The 18,029-nt window shown below is 41.3% G+C and overlaps 1 protein-coding gene across 1 annotated transcript; it reads left to right on the top strand.

Annotated features, from left to right (window-relative positions):
• Positions 1-147: 147 nt before the first annotated feature.
• On the top strand, positions 148-16,725 carry LOC133665458 (solute carrier family 22 member 13-like). The gene is made up of 10 exons (XM_062070758.1): positions 148-522; positions 592-695; positions 765-919; positions 3,456-3,624; positions 3,702-3,822; positions 6,927-7,021; positions 7,093-7,307; positions 12,860-12,968; positions 14,298-14,504; positions 16,230-16,725. The coding sequence occupies exons 1-10, from the start codon at positions 148-150 to the stop codon at positions 16,291-16,293; spliced, it is 1,614 nt and encodes a 537-aa protein (XP_061926742.1). The 3' UTR covers positions 16,294-16,725.
• The last annotated feature ends 1,304 nt before the right edge of the window (positions 16,726-18,029 follow it).

The raw sequence follows: 18,029 nt of genomic DNA, 5'->3' as shown, positions 1-18,029 counted from the left end.
CCGTAAGGTCTCTCAAAACCAATCACCCTGCATGAACTGCTGGCTCATCCTCGTTAAACAATACAATTTGAGTTTAAATATTAACCCGTGCTGTTTAAAAGTCATCATGGGGCCGCATTTCAACTGAGTTGGCTCTACTGTCTGAACATGGCCGACTTTGGGGAGATCCTTAGGAACATTGGAGAGTTTGGAACCTTCCAGAAGCTCCTAATCTGCGCAGTTTCTTTCCCGAGTACAATCATTACTTTCACATTCGCCTGCTTACTTTTTATCCAGTTGGACCCGGAGCGGCATTGCAACACGGACTGGATCCTGAAGGCCGACGCTAACCTGACCTCGGAGGAGCAGCTGAACCTGACCGTTCCTCTGGAGCAGGACGGTTCTTTCAGCAGGTGTCGCATGTTTGTTCCGGTGGACTGGGACATCGGGACCATCCGGGAACACGGACTCAACGACACCACGGTGTGCCAAAATGGTTGGGTGTACAACAGTGAACTTTATACTGCCACCATAGTCACTGATGTAAGTACAGACTCTTAATACTTTTACCTAAAATTGCATTTTTTAAATTCCTTTTTGTTGTGCTTGTAGTTTGATCTGGTATGTGATCGGGCTCATTTACCTCAACTGGCACAATCAGTAAGTATGATGGGCGTTCTGCTGGGTTGTCTCTTATTTGGACCAGTGGCTGAATCGTAAGTGTTGGATGTTTCGTTGTTTTCCTCACAATTGAGTCTAATTCTAACCTCACTTGTTTTCTCCAGGATTGGTCGTAAACGAGCGGCTCAAATTCCGATGGTTTTTTCCCTCATTTTTACTGTCGTCACTGCTTTGTGCCCATACTACGGACTATTTCTGCTCTCCCTGTTTTTGGCCGGCGTTGGCAGCGGAGGTTTTCGGCTAAACGCGATCATATTAGGTAAAGTCCTGCATTAGCTTGTATTTTGTTATTGCAGTATAATGGGAACTCAGATTAAGACAGCTAATAAGACATCAATTTGCATTCATATCTACTCAAATTGGAAATGTTTCACTTTCATTGATGCTTCATGGATATTTTGAAATAGTACAGGGTTTACATAAAGTACCTTTACAATTTATCACAATAGATGGGCCTATCTGTGGAAAAAAATACAAAAATGTAGAGTAAATGTTAAGACGCTGACACAAAAGCACGAATCAGGAAGGCACGTGTTGCGTTTACCCAACTGCGTAACATTTGGATCTTGTTGCGTCCGACCAGATGTTCCTCCAGGGAATTTAGGTTTCTGGTCACTCCCAAGTTCTTTTGATGACATAAGCTGAGCTCAAATTTGACCACCAGACAGAATCGGTATTTTGTGATTTATTTTCAAAGCTTTGAAAATAAACGTGAGACCAATCCAGTACAGAAGCGTTCACTAGCACAGCTAAGATCGATCGCCCCCCACTCCCCTACGCCAGCGTTGCCCTCGCTCCTCTGTCTCTCGCCCCCACTTTCGTTGTTCCTCGCCCCCACCTTACAGAAATGACTACAGATGTCCATTGTGTTTCTTATCTAGAGTCGGCCTGAGAAGGGAAGCAGGGAGGATTCCTCCTCTCTGCCTCCTAGCTCCAGGTGGCCCCACAATGTAAGCACACTTTCATGAGATGATGAGAAAAGGGAAAAGAGTACAATATGGAACATTAGCTATTTGTAATATGACTATGAAAGTAAAGAAGTAACACACAAATATGGATATATGTAATCATCTGCCTCTGTCAATCTCGAAAGAACTGACCCTCAACACCAAAGTCAGATTCTTTAACTCCAACATCACAGCAGTCCTCTTATATGGAGCAGAGACCTGGAGAACCACAGCTGACACCGTCAAAAAAGTGCAGGTATTCACTAACGGAAGATTCTCCACATCCGATGGCCAGACACCATCAGCAATACTGAACTCTGGCAAAGAACAAATCAGCTTCCCGCGGAAGTGGAAATTAAGAAACGCAGATGGCGCTGGAAAGGCCACACTCTGCGTAAGCCCACAAATACCATTACTAGACGAGCCCTAATATGGAACCCACAGGGCAAGCGGAAAAGGGGCCGTCCCAGAAACACCTGGCAACACGAAGAGCATTAAGATGACCGGGACCCAACTGGAGAGAACGGCCGAAGACAGAAATGCCTGGAGATCACTTGTTGACGGCCTATGCCCCAGAAGAGGTACTAGGCGTAAGTGAGTAAATTAGATGTTAAAGTATTTGCTCCATTTAACGTTATGGTGTTTGTCCTGGACCCAGACATGCCGAGACATCAGGCAAGTGCAGAAAATAAGCCCTGTTCTTTTAGGGCATCCTGAATGGCAACCAGGGACAGGCGTGTCAGTATGAGACCAGAAAAAAAAACCTCAAGCGACATAAGTACAAATTACGACATACTAAACTCCAGACTTGCAACGGTGGAGCATCCGGCCTGAAGCTGCAGCCACCAGGGGCCCTGCTCCATGCGAGTACATAAGCCTGGAAGTCGCTCCGTTCATCGTCGCAGCCTTTTGCCTCATTCCGCGGAGTGACATTACGATGACATAGCTGGTTGCTATGAAGGCGTTCAAGGTCTCACCCAACAGAGTCAGATTTCAGAGCTGCAATGTTCTCACTAGGTGTGTTTACAGCATGACCTAGCCAACGCCAGTAGAGAGGAAGCCGAATTGTAAATAAAGATTGTTTTGTTTAGGGAGATTAGATGTGTTCCAATAGTTTGTTTGCTCTAGTTGTCTGTTCTGTCACTCAAATCGATCATAATTTTGTTTCTCCGAAATGTTATCCAGTTTGTGATTTAGTTCAGAAACCACAATAGTCTGAGTGCCCACAGCTCTGCCCATCCCATCAACCCTTTGTGGTACCTTCAACGGTATCTTCCGAATTTGTCAATACACTAGGGAAACCCTTACTCCATTCAGCAATTGTCTTGTTATCATGATTCAGAATAGGTAGATGTCTTTAACGTCCTCTACTAAAAAAATTTCCAGGCACAGGACTTTGCACTTCTCCCGAGAGTTCATGGTGTTTCCAGCGGCAAATGTTCCATCAGGACAAACAGTTTCCCCCGAACCCCGATTGTTGATCAATTCCATTGTTTAGATTTTGGAGAGCAGTGCAAAAAGAGGCACCAAGAAAGTTAAGACAAGACGAGACAAAGAAGCAAACGCAGCAGAGATAAGGGATAGGGAAGGGAAATGTCCGCCTTCGTTGAGAGCCAGACTAAAAAATGTATTAAGCATATATGAAGCATGTCAAGATTTCTTCCCTTGTTTGCTGTAGCCTCATCAATGTTATCCGTAATCTTGTATCAGTATCAGTTTGATATGCAATATCTTTAGCATAACCTCATAAAAAGATGTTCAGGGAGTGATATCTGGTGAATGAATCGGCCAGGAAAAAGGATAATATGAATTTATAAATATATCTGTATCATTGTTTTGTTATTGTAGCCACAGAGTGGATTGGTCCTTCCAAAAGATCATGGGGAGCTTGCATAATTCAACTCTGTGGAGCAGCTGGAAAGGCCATCCTTGCTGGTCTGATCTATGCCATTCGAGACTGGAGACTAGCTCAACTCATCAGTGCAGTTCCACAAGCCGTCGTTTGTATTTATATCTGGTAAGAATCAACCGATTATCCATTTGTGGATCTTAACTTCCCTGTTCTTCTTACATCATGTCCTTGTAAACGGCCAGGTTCCTTCCAGAGTCCGCCAGGTGGTTGTTGGGCAGAGGGAGGACAGAAGAAGCTAAAGAGTTGCTGTCTAAAGCGGCAGCTGTCAATAAACGCACCTTCACTGACTCTCACCTGGAAAAGGTACAAAAGCTGCAGTAACATTTTAGAGGCCTCAATTACAGAAATATTTATAAATATTTTCGTTGTAGGAAAGTTGTTAAAGGGGCCCTACCCTGCTCATTTTGGCGATTTTTAGAATGATATTGGATGCCAACATTCCGCAGCCGTCTCCCTGACCAACGCCATCGGTCAGAGGTGTAGGGTTGGCTTTAGTCATGACCAGACACAACCCCTCAATCGGTTGTGTTCGCTAAGAGTAAAGAAGACTTGGATATTACATATAAAGTAGATCCTCGCTATATGATAAGGTTGTTCTCTGGACATCAGCAACAAGCGAAACTACATGAGTAATTGATATGCCCATAAAGATTTAAATTTTTCATAAACGGCTCGATGCTACCCCTCCAGACCGCCCCTTGGCAGCTAATAAGCTAAATCCTAGATCCGAACACAAGGCCCTAAAATTACCTCACACGCTTATTAAAGGCATTTTGAAAGACAGAATGTTATCAATTATAATGATGGTGTAGGAGTCGTAGTCTGGCTCTTTACTGTTGCGCTGCAGTAGGCTGTTGGGTGACCCCAACTAGATGCCAGTCAAAGTGTTTATCTAAGCCCCGCCTACATAATAAACACTATATTAACCTGGATTCACCTTGCTTCAAGTTGAGGCTGAATTGACTGACTCTCGATGCTAAATATAGCAGCCAGTGTCACAGCTAGCGACACCGGATAGCCGCGCACACAGCTGCTTCTTACACAGTGTCGTGGTCATAATACTCACTGCTTCCCTGTTTGATTCCAGTTATGAATTAGGACCACATATCTCTTTGTGTTTTGAGGCAAGATTTTAGAATGTAGCGTTGCGTAGCATTGACTGACGTCACATCATTACGCTGTATGTAGCTACTGTATCCTGTATCCCGTAATTTTTACCTAATACCGACTTACACCCATCCTCACTCTCCTTTCCAACCGTCTGTCTTCTCCGTCCAGAATATTTATTTCATTAAAACAGCGCTGTTTCTCAGAACCTGATAAGTTAGCTTGTCTGTGTTGAGACGAGTCCGAGTCCATGGTTCTCGCCAGGAAAACAGTGGAGTGCCATCTCTGGGTTGGAGAAGAGATCTTGTTCAAGTACCTCGGAGTCTTGTTCAAGAGTGGATCGTGAGATTGACAGGAAGATCGGTGCGGCGTCTTCAGTAATGCGGCCACTGTATTGATCCGTTGTGGTGAAGAAGGAGCTGAGTCGGAAGGCAAAGCTCTCAATTTACCAGTCGATCTACGTTCCCATCCTCACCTATGGTCATGAGCTTTGGGTTATGACCGAAAGGACAAGATCACGGGTACAAGCGGCCGAAATGAGTTTCCTCCGCCGGGTGGCGGGGCTCTCCCTTAGAGATAGGGTGAGAAGCTCTGCCATCCAGGAGGTAAAGCCGCTGCTCCTCCACATCGAAAGGAGCCAGATGAGGTGGTTCGGGCATCTGGTTATGATGCCACCCGAACGCCTCCCTAGGGAGGTGTTTAGGGCCCGTCCGACCGGTAGGAGGCCACGGGGAAGACCCAGGACACGTTGGGAAGACTATGTCTCCCGGCTGGCCTGGGAACGCCTCGGGATCCTCCAGGGGGAGCTGGACGAAGTGGCTGGGGAGAGGGAAGTCTTGGCTTCCCTGCTTAGGCTGTTGCCAGCACGACCCGACCTCGGATAAGCGGAAGAATATGGATGGATGGATGTTGAGACGATGACTGCTTGATTTGTATAAATCAGAGCATACGTCTCTGCACTGGGCGGCATACACCAGATTGTTTTTCTCGGTATGTGGTGCCTGTCCGGTTTTTGAGGTACCTTAGGATCTGATTACCAGCTTTGAAGTAGACCAAAATGTTGTGTTAAGTAAAAATTATCTCATGAGTAAAGTTTCCTCGGACAGACTTGATATATATGCATACATATCAGATATATATCGTTTTCTTCCTCACCTACTTTGGTCTTGTTCCTTGAGAAACGAGAAGCATTTTTGACAAACAACCAGCCTACTGGAGGTAATCAAAGGTTTTGAGATCTTGTAGAGATCTTGCGAAGTTCTCGTGCCCGACCTGTCAAGAAAGTTAGATCTGGAGTGGCATAAAAATTGTCTCTTCCACATCATGAAGCACTACATTTTAGACACATACTTCAAAATCTGGAACTGTTGAATAGGGCCCCTTTAAATGTATGTAATGCCCATCAACATATATTGTGTTGTCTGATGGGCATTGCAACGCACACCTGGTAATGTTAGCTGTTACTTAAAACTACAGCTAATAAATATACTGAATAAAAAATAAACACTATTGTTTTTGCTCCCATTTTTCATGAGCTGAACTCAAAGATCTACAACCTTTACTATACACACAAAAGACCTATTGCTTTCAGATATTGTTCACAAATCCGTGTAAATCTGTGTTAGTGAGCATTTCTGCTTTGCCAAGGACCACACGATTCACAACGTTGACATCAGCAAACCGCTCTCCCACACGACACCACACACACTGTCCGCCATCTGTCCTGAACACTGAAAACCGGGATTCATCCGTGTTAAGAACACCTTTCCAACGTGCCAGACACCATCGAATGTGAGCATTTTCCCACTCAAGTCGGTAACGAGGACGAACTGCAGTCAGGTCGAGACCCTGTTGAGGACGACGAGCATGCAGACGAGATTCCCTGAGACGGTTTCTCACAGTTTTTGTGCAGAAATTCTTTGGTTATGCAAACCAATTGTTAAAGCACCTGTTGGAAGTGGAGGTCCTGGGCTGGCGTGGTTACACATGGTCAGCGATTGTGAGGCCGGTTGGATGTACTGCCAAATACCCTGAAATGGCTTTGGAGACGGCTTTTGGTAGATAAATAAACATTCTATTCACTGGCAACAACTCTGGTGGACATTCCTGCAATCAGCATCTTGATACGTCACACCTGAGAGGTGGGATGGAATTTCTCGGCAAAAAAGAAATGCTCACTAACACAGATTTAGACAGATTTGTGAACAATATTTGAGAGGAATAGGTATTTTGTGTGTACAGTAAAAGTTTTAGATATTTGAGTTCAATATATAATTTAACATGTTGCTTTTGTGTTGCAGGTTGTTGTGAATAAAATCGACAGAAAGAGTGGCATTTTAATACTTTTTCAGTCATCTTTGCTAAAGAAGTATTTCTTTATCGTAGTATTCATATGGTAAGTTACATTACACAACTATATGATGACTGAAAATAATAATAATGGTCATGACTCGTTCTCTTTTTTAGGTTCTCAGTGAACATTGGCTACTTTTGCATCACCTTCAATGTGGGGAACTTTGGCTTGGACGTTTTCATGACGCAGATGTTCTTTGGTCTGACTGAGATGCCGGCTCAGATACTTTGTATGTGGCTGCTGGAAGCCGTGGGGAGAAGAATATCCTTCATCTCCACACTTCTGGTTGGGGGGCTCTTGTGTATCCTGATGCTCGTGTTCAATCAAGGTAAGGCAGCCCCCATTTAAACGTTATATTTGTGTCTGCTACCATATGAAAAAAATACATACTTTTCTTCAGGCCCTGACACTGTTTTATCACAATTTTATGCTAATTACATTATTGGACTTCGTAGCCTCTGACAACCATGGCAACACACCTCTACAGGTGCGATCAATTTGCAGTGAAGTTATACTATAGTTAGAAAGAACAAACATTTAAAAAAAGAGTACATTTTTTCTGAAAAAAATTCTAAAAATGTAATCTACAAAAAATTATATTGATCAAAAGAGACGCCGGAGACGCTTTACTGAACTAAAAGTTGCTTTCGTACAAGCGAATGTCATTATACAGGACTGCAGTACCTGGAGGAGGTCAGGTCAGAAAAAATTAGGCACTCCTAACTTGCTAACTAACTAACATAAAAGTGGCTTTATTACAAGCGAGCGTCATTATACAGGGCTGCAGTACCTGGAGGAGGTCAGTACCTGGAGGAGGTCAGGTCAGAAAAATTATTCACTCCTAATTTGCTAACTAACTAACTAACCTAAAAGTTGCTTTATTACAAGCGAGCATCATTAAACAGGGCTGCAGTACCTGGAGGAGGTCGGGTCAGAAAAAATTAGGCACTCCTAACTTGCTAACTAAGAAACCTAAAAGTTGCTTTATTACAAGCGAGCATCATTAAACAGGGCTGCAGTACCTGGAGGAGGTCAGGTCAGAAAAAATTAGGCACTCCTAACTAGCTAACTAACTAACATAAAAGTGGCTTTATTACAAGCGAGCGTCATTATACAGGGCTGCAGTACCTGGAGGAGGTCAGGTCAGAAAAATTATTCACTCCTAATTTGCTAACTAACTAACTAACCTAAAAGTTGCTTTATTACAAGCGAGCATCATTAAACAGGGCTGCAGTACCTGGAGGAGGTCGGGTCAGAAAAAATTAGGCACTCCTAACTTGCTAACTAAGAAACCTAAAAGTTGCTTTATTACAAGCGAGCATCATTAAACAGGGCTGCAGTACCTGGAGGAGGTCAGGTCAGAAAAATGAGTCACTCCTAATTTTCTAACTAACTAACTAACCTAAAAGTTGCTTTATTACAAGTGAGCGTCATTAAACAGGACTGCAGTACCTGGAGGAGGTCAGGTCAGAAAAATGAGACACTCCTAACTTGCTAACTAACTAACCTAAAAGTTGCTTTATTACAAGCGAGTGTCATTATACAGGACTGCAGTACCTGGAGGAGGTCAGGTCAGAAAAATGAGGCACTCCTAACTTGCTAACTAACTAACCTAAAAGTTGCTTTATTACAAGCGAGTGTCATTATACAGGACTGCAGTACCTGGAGGAGGTCAGGTCAGAAAAATGAGGCACTCCTAACTGGCTAACTAACTAACCTAAAAGTTGCTTTATTACAAGCAAGCGTCAGTATACAGGACTGTAGTACCAGGAGGAGGTCAGGTCAGAAAAATGAGGCACTCCTAACTTGCTAACTTACTAACCTAAAAGTTGCTTTATTACAAGCGAGCATCATTAAACAGGGCTGCAGTACCTGGAGGAGGTCGGGTCAGAAAAAATTAGGCACTCCTAACTTGCTAACTAAGAAACCTAAAAGTTGCTTTATTACAAGTGAGCGTCATTATACAGGACTGCAGTACCTGGAGGAGGTCAGGTCAGAAAAATGAGTCACTCCTAATTTGCTAACTAACTAACTAACCTAAAAGTTGCTTTATTACAAGTGAGCGTCATTAAACAGGACTGCAGTACCTGGAGGAGGTCAGGTCAGAAAAAATGAGTCACTCCTAACTTGCTAACTAACTAACCTAAACGTTGCTTTATTACAAGCAAGCGTCATTATACAGGACTGCAGTACCTGGAGGAGGTCAGGTCAGAAAAAATTAGTCACTCCTAACTTGCTAACTAACTAACCTGCTCAGTGGCCTTGTGGTTAGAGTGTCCGCCCTGAGACTGGAAGGTTGTGAGTTCAAACCCCAGCCGAGTCATACCAAAGACTATAAAAATGGGAGCCATTACCTCCCTGCTTGGCACTCAGCATCAAGGGTTGGAATTGGGGGTTAAATCACCAAAATAATTCCCGAGCGCGGCCACCGCTGCTGCTCACTGCTCCCCTCACCTCCCAGGGGGTGGAACAAGGGGATGGGTCAAATGCAGAGGATAATTTCACCACACCTAGTGTGTGTGTGTGACCATCGTTGGGACTTTAACTTTAACTTGGAGAAGCCAAACCATCAGTTTTTATATTCCTCCTTCCTGTCTCTGTGTGTGTGCTAAGACAGGAGAGCGCAGTAGTCTCTTCTCAAGGATAGGGCTATCACGTTTGCATTCCAAAGTCCCAATTAGGGCCTCGTTCCAATCCACCTGCGAATATCAAACTAAGGAGCCTTATCTTATTATGTGCTCAAACTGAAGTACCACTATTTAATTCAACCTGGTGGTTTGCTTTCTCTAAGATGAATATAAACATTCACCATATGCAAAACATAATATGAATTAATTAATTCACTTCAATATAAAACTTTTTAATAATATATATATATATATATTAATAACAAAGTGCTATATAAATAAAAACATAAAATAGTTAGAGTAATATTAATAATAATATCAATAAATTTGATAAAATAAAAATGTTAAACAATTTTTCCCATAAGTAACAATGTCAATTAAATTAATCCGCACAAGACACCCAAAACACATTTTGGAGAGAATAATTAGAGTTTTGAAGAATAAAACAATGCAATAATTGTGTCAATAAAATGAAGTGGTGTCTTTGTACTTTGGTACGAGTTTTGCATTAAATTGTATCGTATGCATGTTCGAAATAAACTGAACTGAACCTTCTTTATCAATGTGCTTTTGAGTCACAACTTTCTTTGGCCCCATATTGGGTGTTTTTGCAGTTGTCCTAAAAAATTAAAAAAAGTAAACAAAAACCTTTTGTCCACATCATTGCATCGTTCTGGTCTGTACTGTATGTATGGACCCCAGGATGCAGGGATGGTAGGCAGGTGCAGTAAGACCGCAGATGACACAAAAAACAAGGACGTGCAGCTGTGAAGTGCACAAAGAGCATAGAAAGTAAAACAGCTGGTATAAGAAGCATCCTGATTGGCCACCAGGGATAGGCGAGGGAGCCAGCGCTCAGACCAGGAAGGCACACACAAAAAAATACTGGGTTATTTTGATAACCCAATTTATGGGTTGCTAGTGTTGGGTTACATTTTGAAGTTATTTTTGTGAATAGCAATCTATTTTTGGGTTACAATGGTATTATTTTAACCACATTTCTGGGTTTTCAAAATTAAGAAGCATTTTTGGGTTGTTTTTCAACGAGTAATGCATTTTTGGGTAAAAGGCTTTTTTTTAATCAAAAAGTTGCTTTTTTTTTTTAAGGGAATATTATGGATTAATCTCATTAATGTTATTTAAAATCACCCAACGTTGAGTTAGCATAACTCAACTTTTGGGTTAAATAATTCAACGCAAAAGTTGGGTTGAAAAACATTAACCCAAAATGTTGAGTTAAAATAACTCAAATAAGGGGTTTGTCCTTTTCTGAACCAGCAGTTGGGTTGAAATTGGGTTATTTTTTAACCCAATTTCTTTTAGTGGGTAAATGGAGGCTAACGGAACGAAAAAATAGGAGTGCTGGACAGGAAATGACACAAAATACAAAAAACTAGTGATCACTGTCATGCTTAAGAGGCTTAAAAGCCTTACTTGGCCACATGCGTGGACAGCACCTTTTAGCTCTTATTTCCAGAATTGTGTACACTACTGAATTGGGGTCTTGTGGCCACTTATGTGGACACTTATACTGCCATCTGGTGGTGTCAGAAGAGTATAATATACAATGGAATTTGGAGAAAAAAAAGTGTAAAAATAAGAATTAGCATGTCACTAAACATGAAGTACACGTTTGTGTACTTATGGACTAAGTACATCATACCAAAAGATGATTCTTAGTTTTTATTCTAATTAGGGTCCAATAAGCCCAAATAGCAAAGAGAAATAAAAAAAAGCATGTAAACAAACAGCTTGGGCCTTAATTGAGAGGGTTTGTTTACAATAGGGTCAATAAGTTAGTGTGTTTTTTTTGCACTTAGCATGAAAAAATGTCTGTTTGTCCATTTCTAAAGCCTCTTATACTGAGGTGGCTAACTATAATGCGTTCAGTTTATCGCAGCATCAAGCAAACAATCTGAAAATTCCCGTCGTATCAATTCCTAGATATGGTCGAAACTATTTAAAGTGCACTACGCATAATAAACGCAACATTATTAATATTGCTACTTCGGATAATTTCAACAAACAATCCTCAAAACAGCCCACTACCTATAATATGGGCTTTTTTAAACATAAGATCATTATCTTCCAAAACGTTATTAGTTAATGAGGTCATTAGAGACAACAAACTTGACGTCGTTGGTCTCTCCGAGACCTGGCTCAAACTAGACGATTTTTTTGCGCTAAATGAGGCATCTCCTCCTAACTATACGAATGCACATGTTGCCCGTCCTCTTAAAAGGGGAGGGGGTGTCGCACTAATATACAATGAAAACTATAATTTTACACCTAACCTAAATAATAAATATAACTCGTTTGAGGTGCTCACTATGAGGTTTGTCACACCGCTGCCTCTCCACCTGGCTGTTATCTACCGCCGCCCTGGGCCCTATTCGGACTTCATCAGTGAATTTTCAGTTTGTTGCTGATCTAGTGACGCACGCCGACAATATAATCATAATGGGGGACTTTAATATCCATATGAATACCCCATCGGACCCTCCATGCGTGGCGCTCCAGACTATAATTGATAGCTGTGGTCTTACACAAATAATAAATGAACCCACGCATCGCAACGGTAATACGATAGATCTAGTGTTTGTCAGGGGTGTCACCACCTCTAAAGTTACGATACTCCCGTACACTAAAGTAATGTCCGATCATTACCTTATAAAATTCGAAGTTCTGACTCATTGTCAACAAACTAATAATAATAATAATAACTACTATAGCAGTTGCAACATTAATGCTGCCACAACGACGACTCTTACTGACCTACTGCCTTCGGTAATGGCACCCTTCCCAAATTATGTGGGCTCTATTGATAACCTCACTAACAACTTTAACGACGCCCTGCGCGACACCATTGATAGTGTAGCACCGCTAAAGCTAAAAAGGGCCCCTAAAAGGCGTACCCCATGGTTTACACAAGAAACTAAAGCCCAGAAATGATCATGTAGAAAGCTGGAACGCAAATGGCGTGCGACTAAACTTGAGGTTTTCCATCAAGCATGGAGTGATAGTTTAATAACTTATAAACGCATGCTTACCTCAGCTAAAGCTAAATATTACTCAAATCTCATCCACCTCAACAAAAATGATCCTAAATTTTTGTTTAGTACAGTAGCATCGCTAACCCAACAAGGGACTCCTCCCAGTAGCTCCACCCACTCAGCAGATGACTTTATGAATTGTACTGAGGTGGCTAACTATGATGCGTTCAGTTTTGTGATGATGCCTTCTTCTGTTCAAGGAAATGCCGTTGCCGTGACCACACTGGCAACGTTAGGACGCTTCACCTTCTTCTGGGCGCTAAGCATATGCAATGTTTATCTTCAGGAGTTATTCCCAACGTCTTGTCGGTAAGACCCTCCCCCATGAACACTGCATGTATTTTCCTGGAGTTGCACAAGGCAACACCCAAATACAAATACAAAACCCAAAACCAGTGAAGTTGGCGCGTTGTGTAAATCGTAAATAAAAGCAGAATTTGCCAAATCCTTTTCAACTTATATTCAATTGAATAGACTGCAAAGACAATATATTTAATGTTCACACTAATAAACTTCATTTTATTTTGCAAATTATCATTAACTTAGAATTTAATGGCAGCAACACATTGCAAAAAAAGGCCAGTCTAGTACCCGCTCTCTTTTACTATGAAGCCACGCTGTTGTAACACGTGGCTTGGCATTGTCTTGCTGAAATAAGCAGGGGCGGTCATGATAACGTTGCTTGGATGGCAACACATGTTGCTCCAAAACCTGTAGGTACCTTTCAGCATTAATGGCGCCTTCACAGATGTGTAAGTTACCCATGTCTTGGGCACTAATACACCCCCATACCATCACTGATGCTGGCTTTTCAACTTTGCGCCTAGAACAATCCGGATGGTTCTTTTCCTCTTTGGTCCACAGTTTCCAAAAGCAATTTGAAATGTAGACTCGTCAGACCACGGAACACTTTTCCACTTTGCATCAGTCCATCTGAGATGAGCTCAGGCCCAGCGAAGCCGGCGGCGTTTCTGGGTGTTGTTGATAAATGGCTTTGGCTTTGCATAGTAGAGTTTTAACTTGCACTTTACAGTTGTGGCGACCAACTGTAGTTACTGACAGTGGTTTTCTGAAGTTTTCAGTGGTGATATCCTTTACACACTGATGTCGCTTTTTGATGCAGTGCCGCCTGAGGGATCCAAGGTCTGTGATATCATCGCTTATGTGCAGTGATTTCTGCAGATTCTCTGAACCTTTTTGATAATATTATGGTGAAATGATGGTGAAATCCCTAAATTCCTTACAATTGTTGGTTGGGAAATGTTGTTGTTAAACTGTTGGACAATTTGCTCACGCATTTGTTGACAAAGTGGTGACCCTCGCCCGTCCTTGTTTGTGAATGACTGAGCATTTCATGGCACCCACCTGTTCCAAATTAGCCCGTTCACCTGTGGGATGTTCCAAATAAGTGTTTGATGAGCATTCCACAACTTTCTCAGTCTTTTTTGCCACTTGTGCCAGCTTTTTTGAAACATGTTGCAGGCATCAAATTCCAAATGAGCTAATATTTGCCAAAAATAACAATGTTTTCCAGTTCGAACGTGCCAATTTCACTGGTTTTAGGGTTTGTACAAAAATGCTGACGGAACTTCAGATTACATTCTCGGACCGAAGTTCTACTACTTGTCCTTGTTTCAGGCAAACAGCCTTCGGTTTGGGCACCATCATGTGCCGGGTTGGCAGTCTTATTGCTCCGTTGATCAACATGTTGGCGATGTACCACTGGTCAATACCCACCGTAAGTTTCAGCGTCCTCATATTGATCAGCGCTGGTCTCAGCTTCCTGCTTCCCGAGACCCGCGGGACTGAGCTACCGGAGACGACGGAGGAGGTGGAGAGAAACAGGTAAGCATTTTTGGAAAGGGATGGAACAGAAAATGGCATTATTGGCTTTATTTTAACCAAAAATCTTAGGGTAAATTAAACATATGTTTATTATTGCAATTTAGTCCTTAAATAAAATAGTGAACATACTAGACAACTTGTCTTTTAGTAGTAAGTAAACAAACAAAGGCTCCTAATTAGTCCTCCTCAGTATATTCACCTTCAAAAAATAAGGATTTGAATCCCCATGTGTCCAAAAATAGTCTGTTAGCAACTCTGCCGTGATCAGAACACAATCGTGTTTGTTTCTAGACGTAAAAACACACATTTGTTGCCAGAAGTCAAAATTTCACAATCTCTTCGTTCTCGCTTCTAGAAGCAATAGTTCCTCCTCAGTATATTCAGCTTCAAAAAATTAAGATTTGAATCCAAATGTGTGTAAAATTGTCGTTGTCTGTTACCAACTCTGCCATGATTAGAACACAATCGTGTTTGTTTCCGGACGTAGGAACACACATTTGTTGCCACAAGTCAACGTTTCACACTCTCTTCGTTCTCACTTTTAGAAGCAGTAGTTCCTCCTCAGTATGTTCAGCTTAAAAAAAATAAGGATTTGAATCCTCAGGTGTCCAAAAATAGTCGTTTTCTGTTACCAACTCTGCCATGATTAGAACACAATCATGGTTGTTTCCGGACGTAGGAACACACATTTGTTGCCAGAAGTCAACGTTTCACACTCTCTTCGTTTTCGCTTCTAGAAGCAGTAGTTCCTCCTCAGTATATTCAGCTTAAAAAATAATGATTTTAATCCTCATGTGTCTAAAAAATAGTCGTTGTCTGTTAACAACTCTGCCATGATTAGAACACAATCGTGTTTGTTTCCAGACGTAAAAACACACATTTGTTGCCAGAAGTCGAAGTTTCACACTCTCTTCGTTCTCGCTTCTAGAAGCAGTAGTTCCTCCTCAGTATATTCAGCTTAAAAAAATAAAGATTTGAATCCTCATGTGTCCAAAAATAGTCGTTGTCTCTTAACAACTCTGCCATGATCAGAACACAATCGTGTTTGTTTCCGGACGTAGGAACACACATTTGTTGCCAGAAGTCAAAATTTCAGAATCTCTTTGTTCTCGCTTCTAGAAGCAGTAGTTCTTCCTCAGTATATTCAGCTTAAAAAAAATAAGGATTTGAATCCTCATGTATCCAAAAATAGTCGTTTTCTGTTACCAACTCTGCCATGATTAGAACACAATCGTGTTTGTTTCCGGACGTAGGAACACACATTTGTTGCCTGAAGTCAACGTTTCACACACTCTTTGTTCTCGCTTCTAGAAGCAGTAGTTCCTCCTCAGTATATTCAGCTTAAAAAAATATTGATTTGAATCCTTATGAGTCCAAAAATAGTTGTTGTCTGTTACCAACTCTGCCATGATTAGAACACAATCGTGTTTGTTTCCGGACGTAGGAACACACATTTGTTGCCAGAGGTATTTTACTCTGCAGTGAGCGATATCGTCCAAAAGATGGCGCCATAGCACAAACAAAAATACACTTTTTCAGTGTCTTTGCTTATATTTCTTAAAATATTTGCAGTATGGCCGTCACCGAACAAAAATCCACAAATCAGCCGCGCCATTTTTATAAGCCGCAGGGTTCAGAGCGTAGGAAAAAAGTAGCGGCTTAAAGTCCGGAATTTACGGTATTGTACTTTTAAGCTTTAATTTATTTTTATTTATTTTTTTGCAGAAATAAGAAGAAAATGAAGAACGAATGTGAATCGAATACACACATCCCATCAAGTAGACTGTAATGTCCGCTCCACCACCAACACCTTTTTTAAGCTGGTCTATGGGTCCAAACAATATCCGGAATATTTGAGTAAAAAACAATTTGGGACTGAGCTGGAAGACTGAAATGCACAAAAATATTTTCACTCTCATTCCAAAAGCTAATGCTACTTTATTTTGTATTGGTCCATTCCTTAAAAAAAAAAAAAGAATTGTAGTTATAAAATACTTTCTCTTTACAGTTTGTATGTAATAATAACATTACACATTTTCTAAGTTAGTGTTTTTTACCTTTATAACGTGAAATGTTTGTCGTTTTTGTTTCCCAAAAATGATATTCCTTTGATATCAGTGTTTAACGTCGTGTATATTTGTTGTCAGTTTTGTAAGTGTATGTATGTATGTATGTATGTACTTTTGTCATGTGAATAAAATGTTTTATAAATGTATTGAAGACTGTATTTAGATGACTGGATGCTTGAAATAAAGACATGAAACTTGAGCAGTTTATTACCTTTATACAGTTTATTACCGTCAAACAGTCTGCAGATGACTGAAACCCTTAGACCTCAGCACATGCACATTAAGTACAGTAGATCAGGAACAGTCCGTTTACATGCACTAAAGAAAACCTCATTAGTGCACAAACCCGAAGCCCGCGACGTTTCTGGGTGTTGTTGATAAATTGCTTTGGCTTTGCATAGTAGAGTTTTTACTTCCACTTACAGATGTAGCGACCGACTGTGGTTACTGACAGTGGTTTTCTGAAGTGGTCCTGAGCCCTTGTGGTGATATCCTTTACACACCGATGCCAGTTTTTGATGCAGTACTGCCTGAGACATCGAAAATGATTGTGTTTTTTTAATGAAATTAACACACTCAGATTGGGTGTTTACGCCAACAGTCGTACAAATTAAAGATACAGAAACTGAAATAAGACAATATTTTTGAAGTATACAATAAACAAAAACTACCCGTTTAATCAAGGGTCGGAATGTTCTCTGAGATACCAGTAAGTCGTCGTTTGTATACACAATGGTGTTCCTGTGTTCTTTCATGTATGGTAATCAACAGAAGGATGTTGTTCTGTCCCAAGGACTTCAAAGCGGACAGATGGCAGGATCTGCCCGATTTCCAGACAAACTCTTTTTGAAGTATAGTACGAAGTCTTTTTGAACTATTTTATGGAACTCTTTTTGAACTATTTTACGACCTCTTCTTTTGAACTGTTTGGTAACCAAAGGCAAGGCTGTTTACGACCCACTTCCCTCTGGAAGCAGCTGTGGTCAGGTGGGGGGAGAAAGTCAAATAAAGAAGGAGTGCAATCTTTTGGGAAAGCGTGCTGGAGATTGTAGAAGGATACAATGTCCGGGCGACTCTCCTCAGTATATTGAGTCCAAGTTAAACTCTGTCTCTGTTTAATTCTTTGCCTCTTGTCTTGTTTAATAGATGTCATTAGTGTTTGAACCTGACAGAAGGCCATTCTAAAACCTTAATCCTAGCCTGATTTAGCCATTCCTTTACCACTTTTGACGTGTGTTTGGGGTCATTGTCCTGTTGGAACACCCAACTGCGCCCAAGACCCAACCTCCGGGCTGATGATTTTAGCTTGTCCTGATCTAACATTTAGACTTGACATTTGGATTTAGTATTTAGATTTAACATTTAACAGTGGCCTAGTGGTTAGAGTGTCCGCCCTGAGATCGGTAGGTCGTGAGGTCAAACCCCGGCCGAGTCATACCAAAGACTATAAGAATGG

This window comes from Entelurus aequoreus, linkage group LG14 (genome assembly GCF_033978785.1).
Source record: "Entelurus aequoreus isolate RoL-2023_Sb linkage group LG14, RoL_Eaeq_v1.1, whole genome shotgun sequence".
Classification (NCBI taxonomy): Eukaryota; Metazoa; Chordata; class Actinopteri; order Syngnathiformes; family Syngnathidae; genus Entelurus; species Entelurus aequoreus.
The sequence above is the reverse complement of the archived record's forward strand: the minus strand, read 5'-3'. Positions and strand labels throughout refer to the sequence as shown.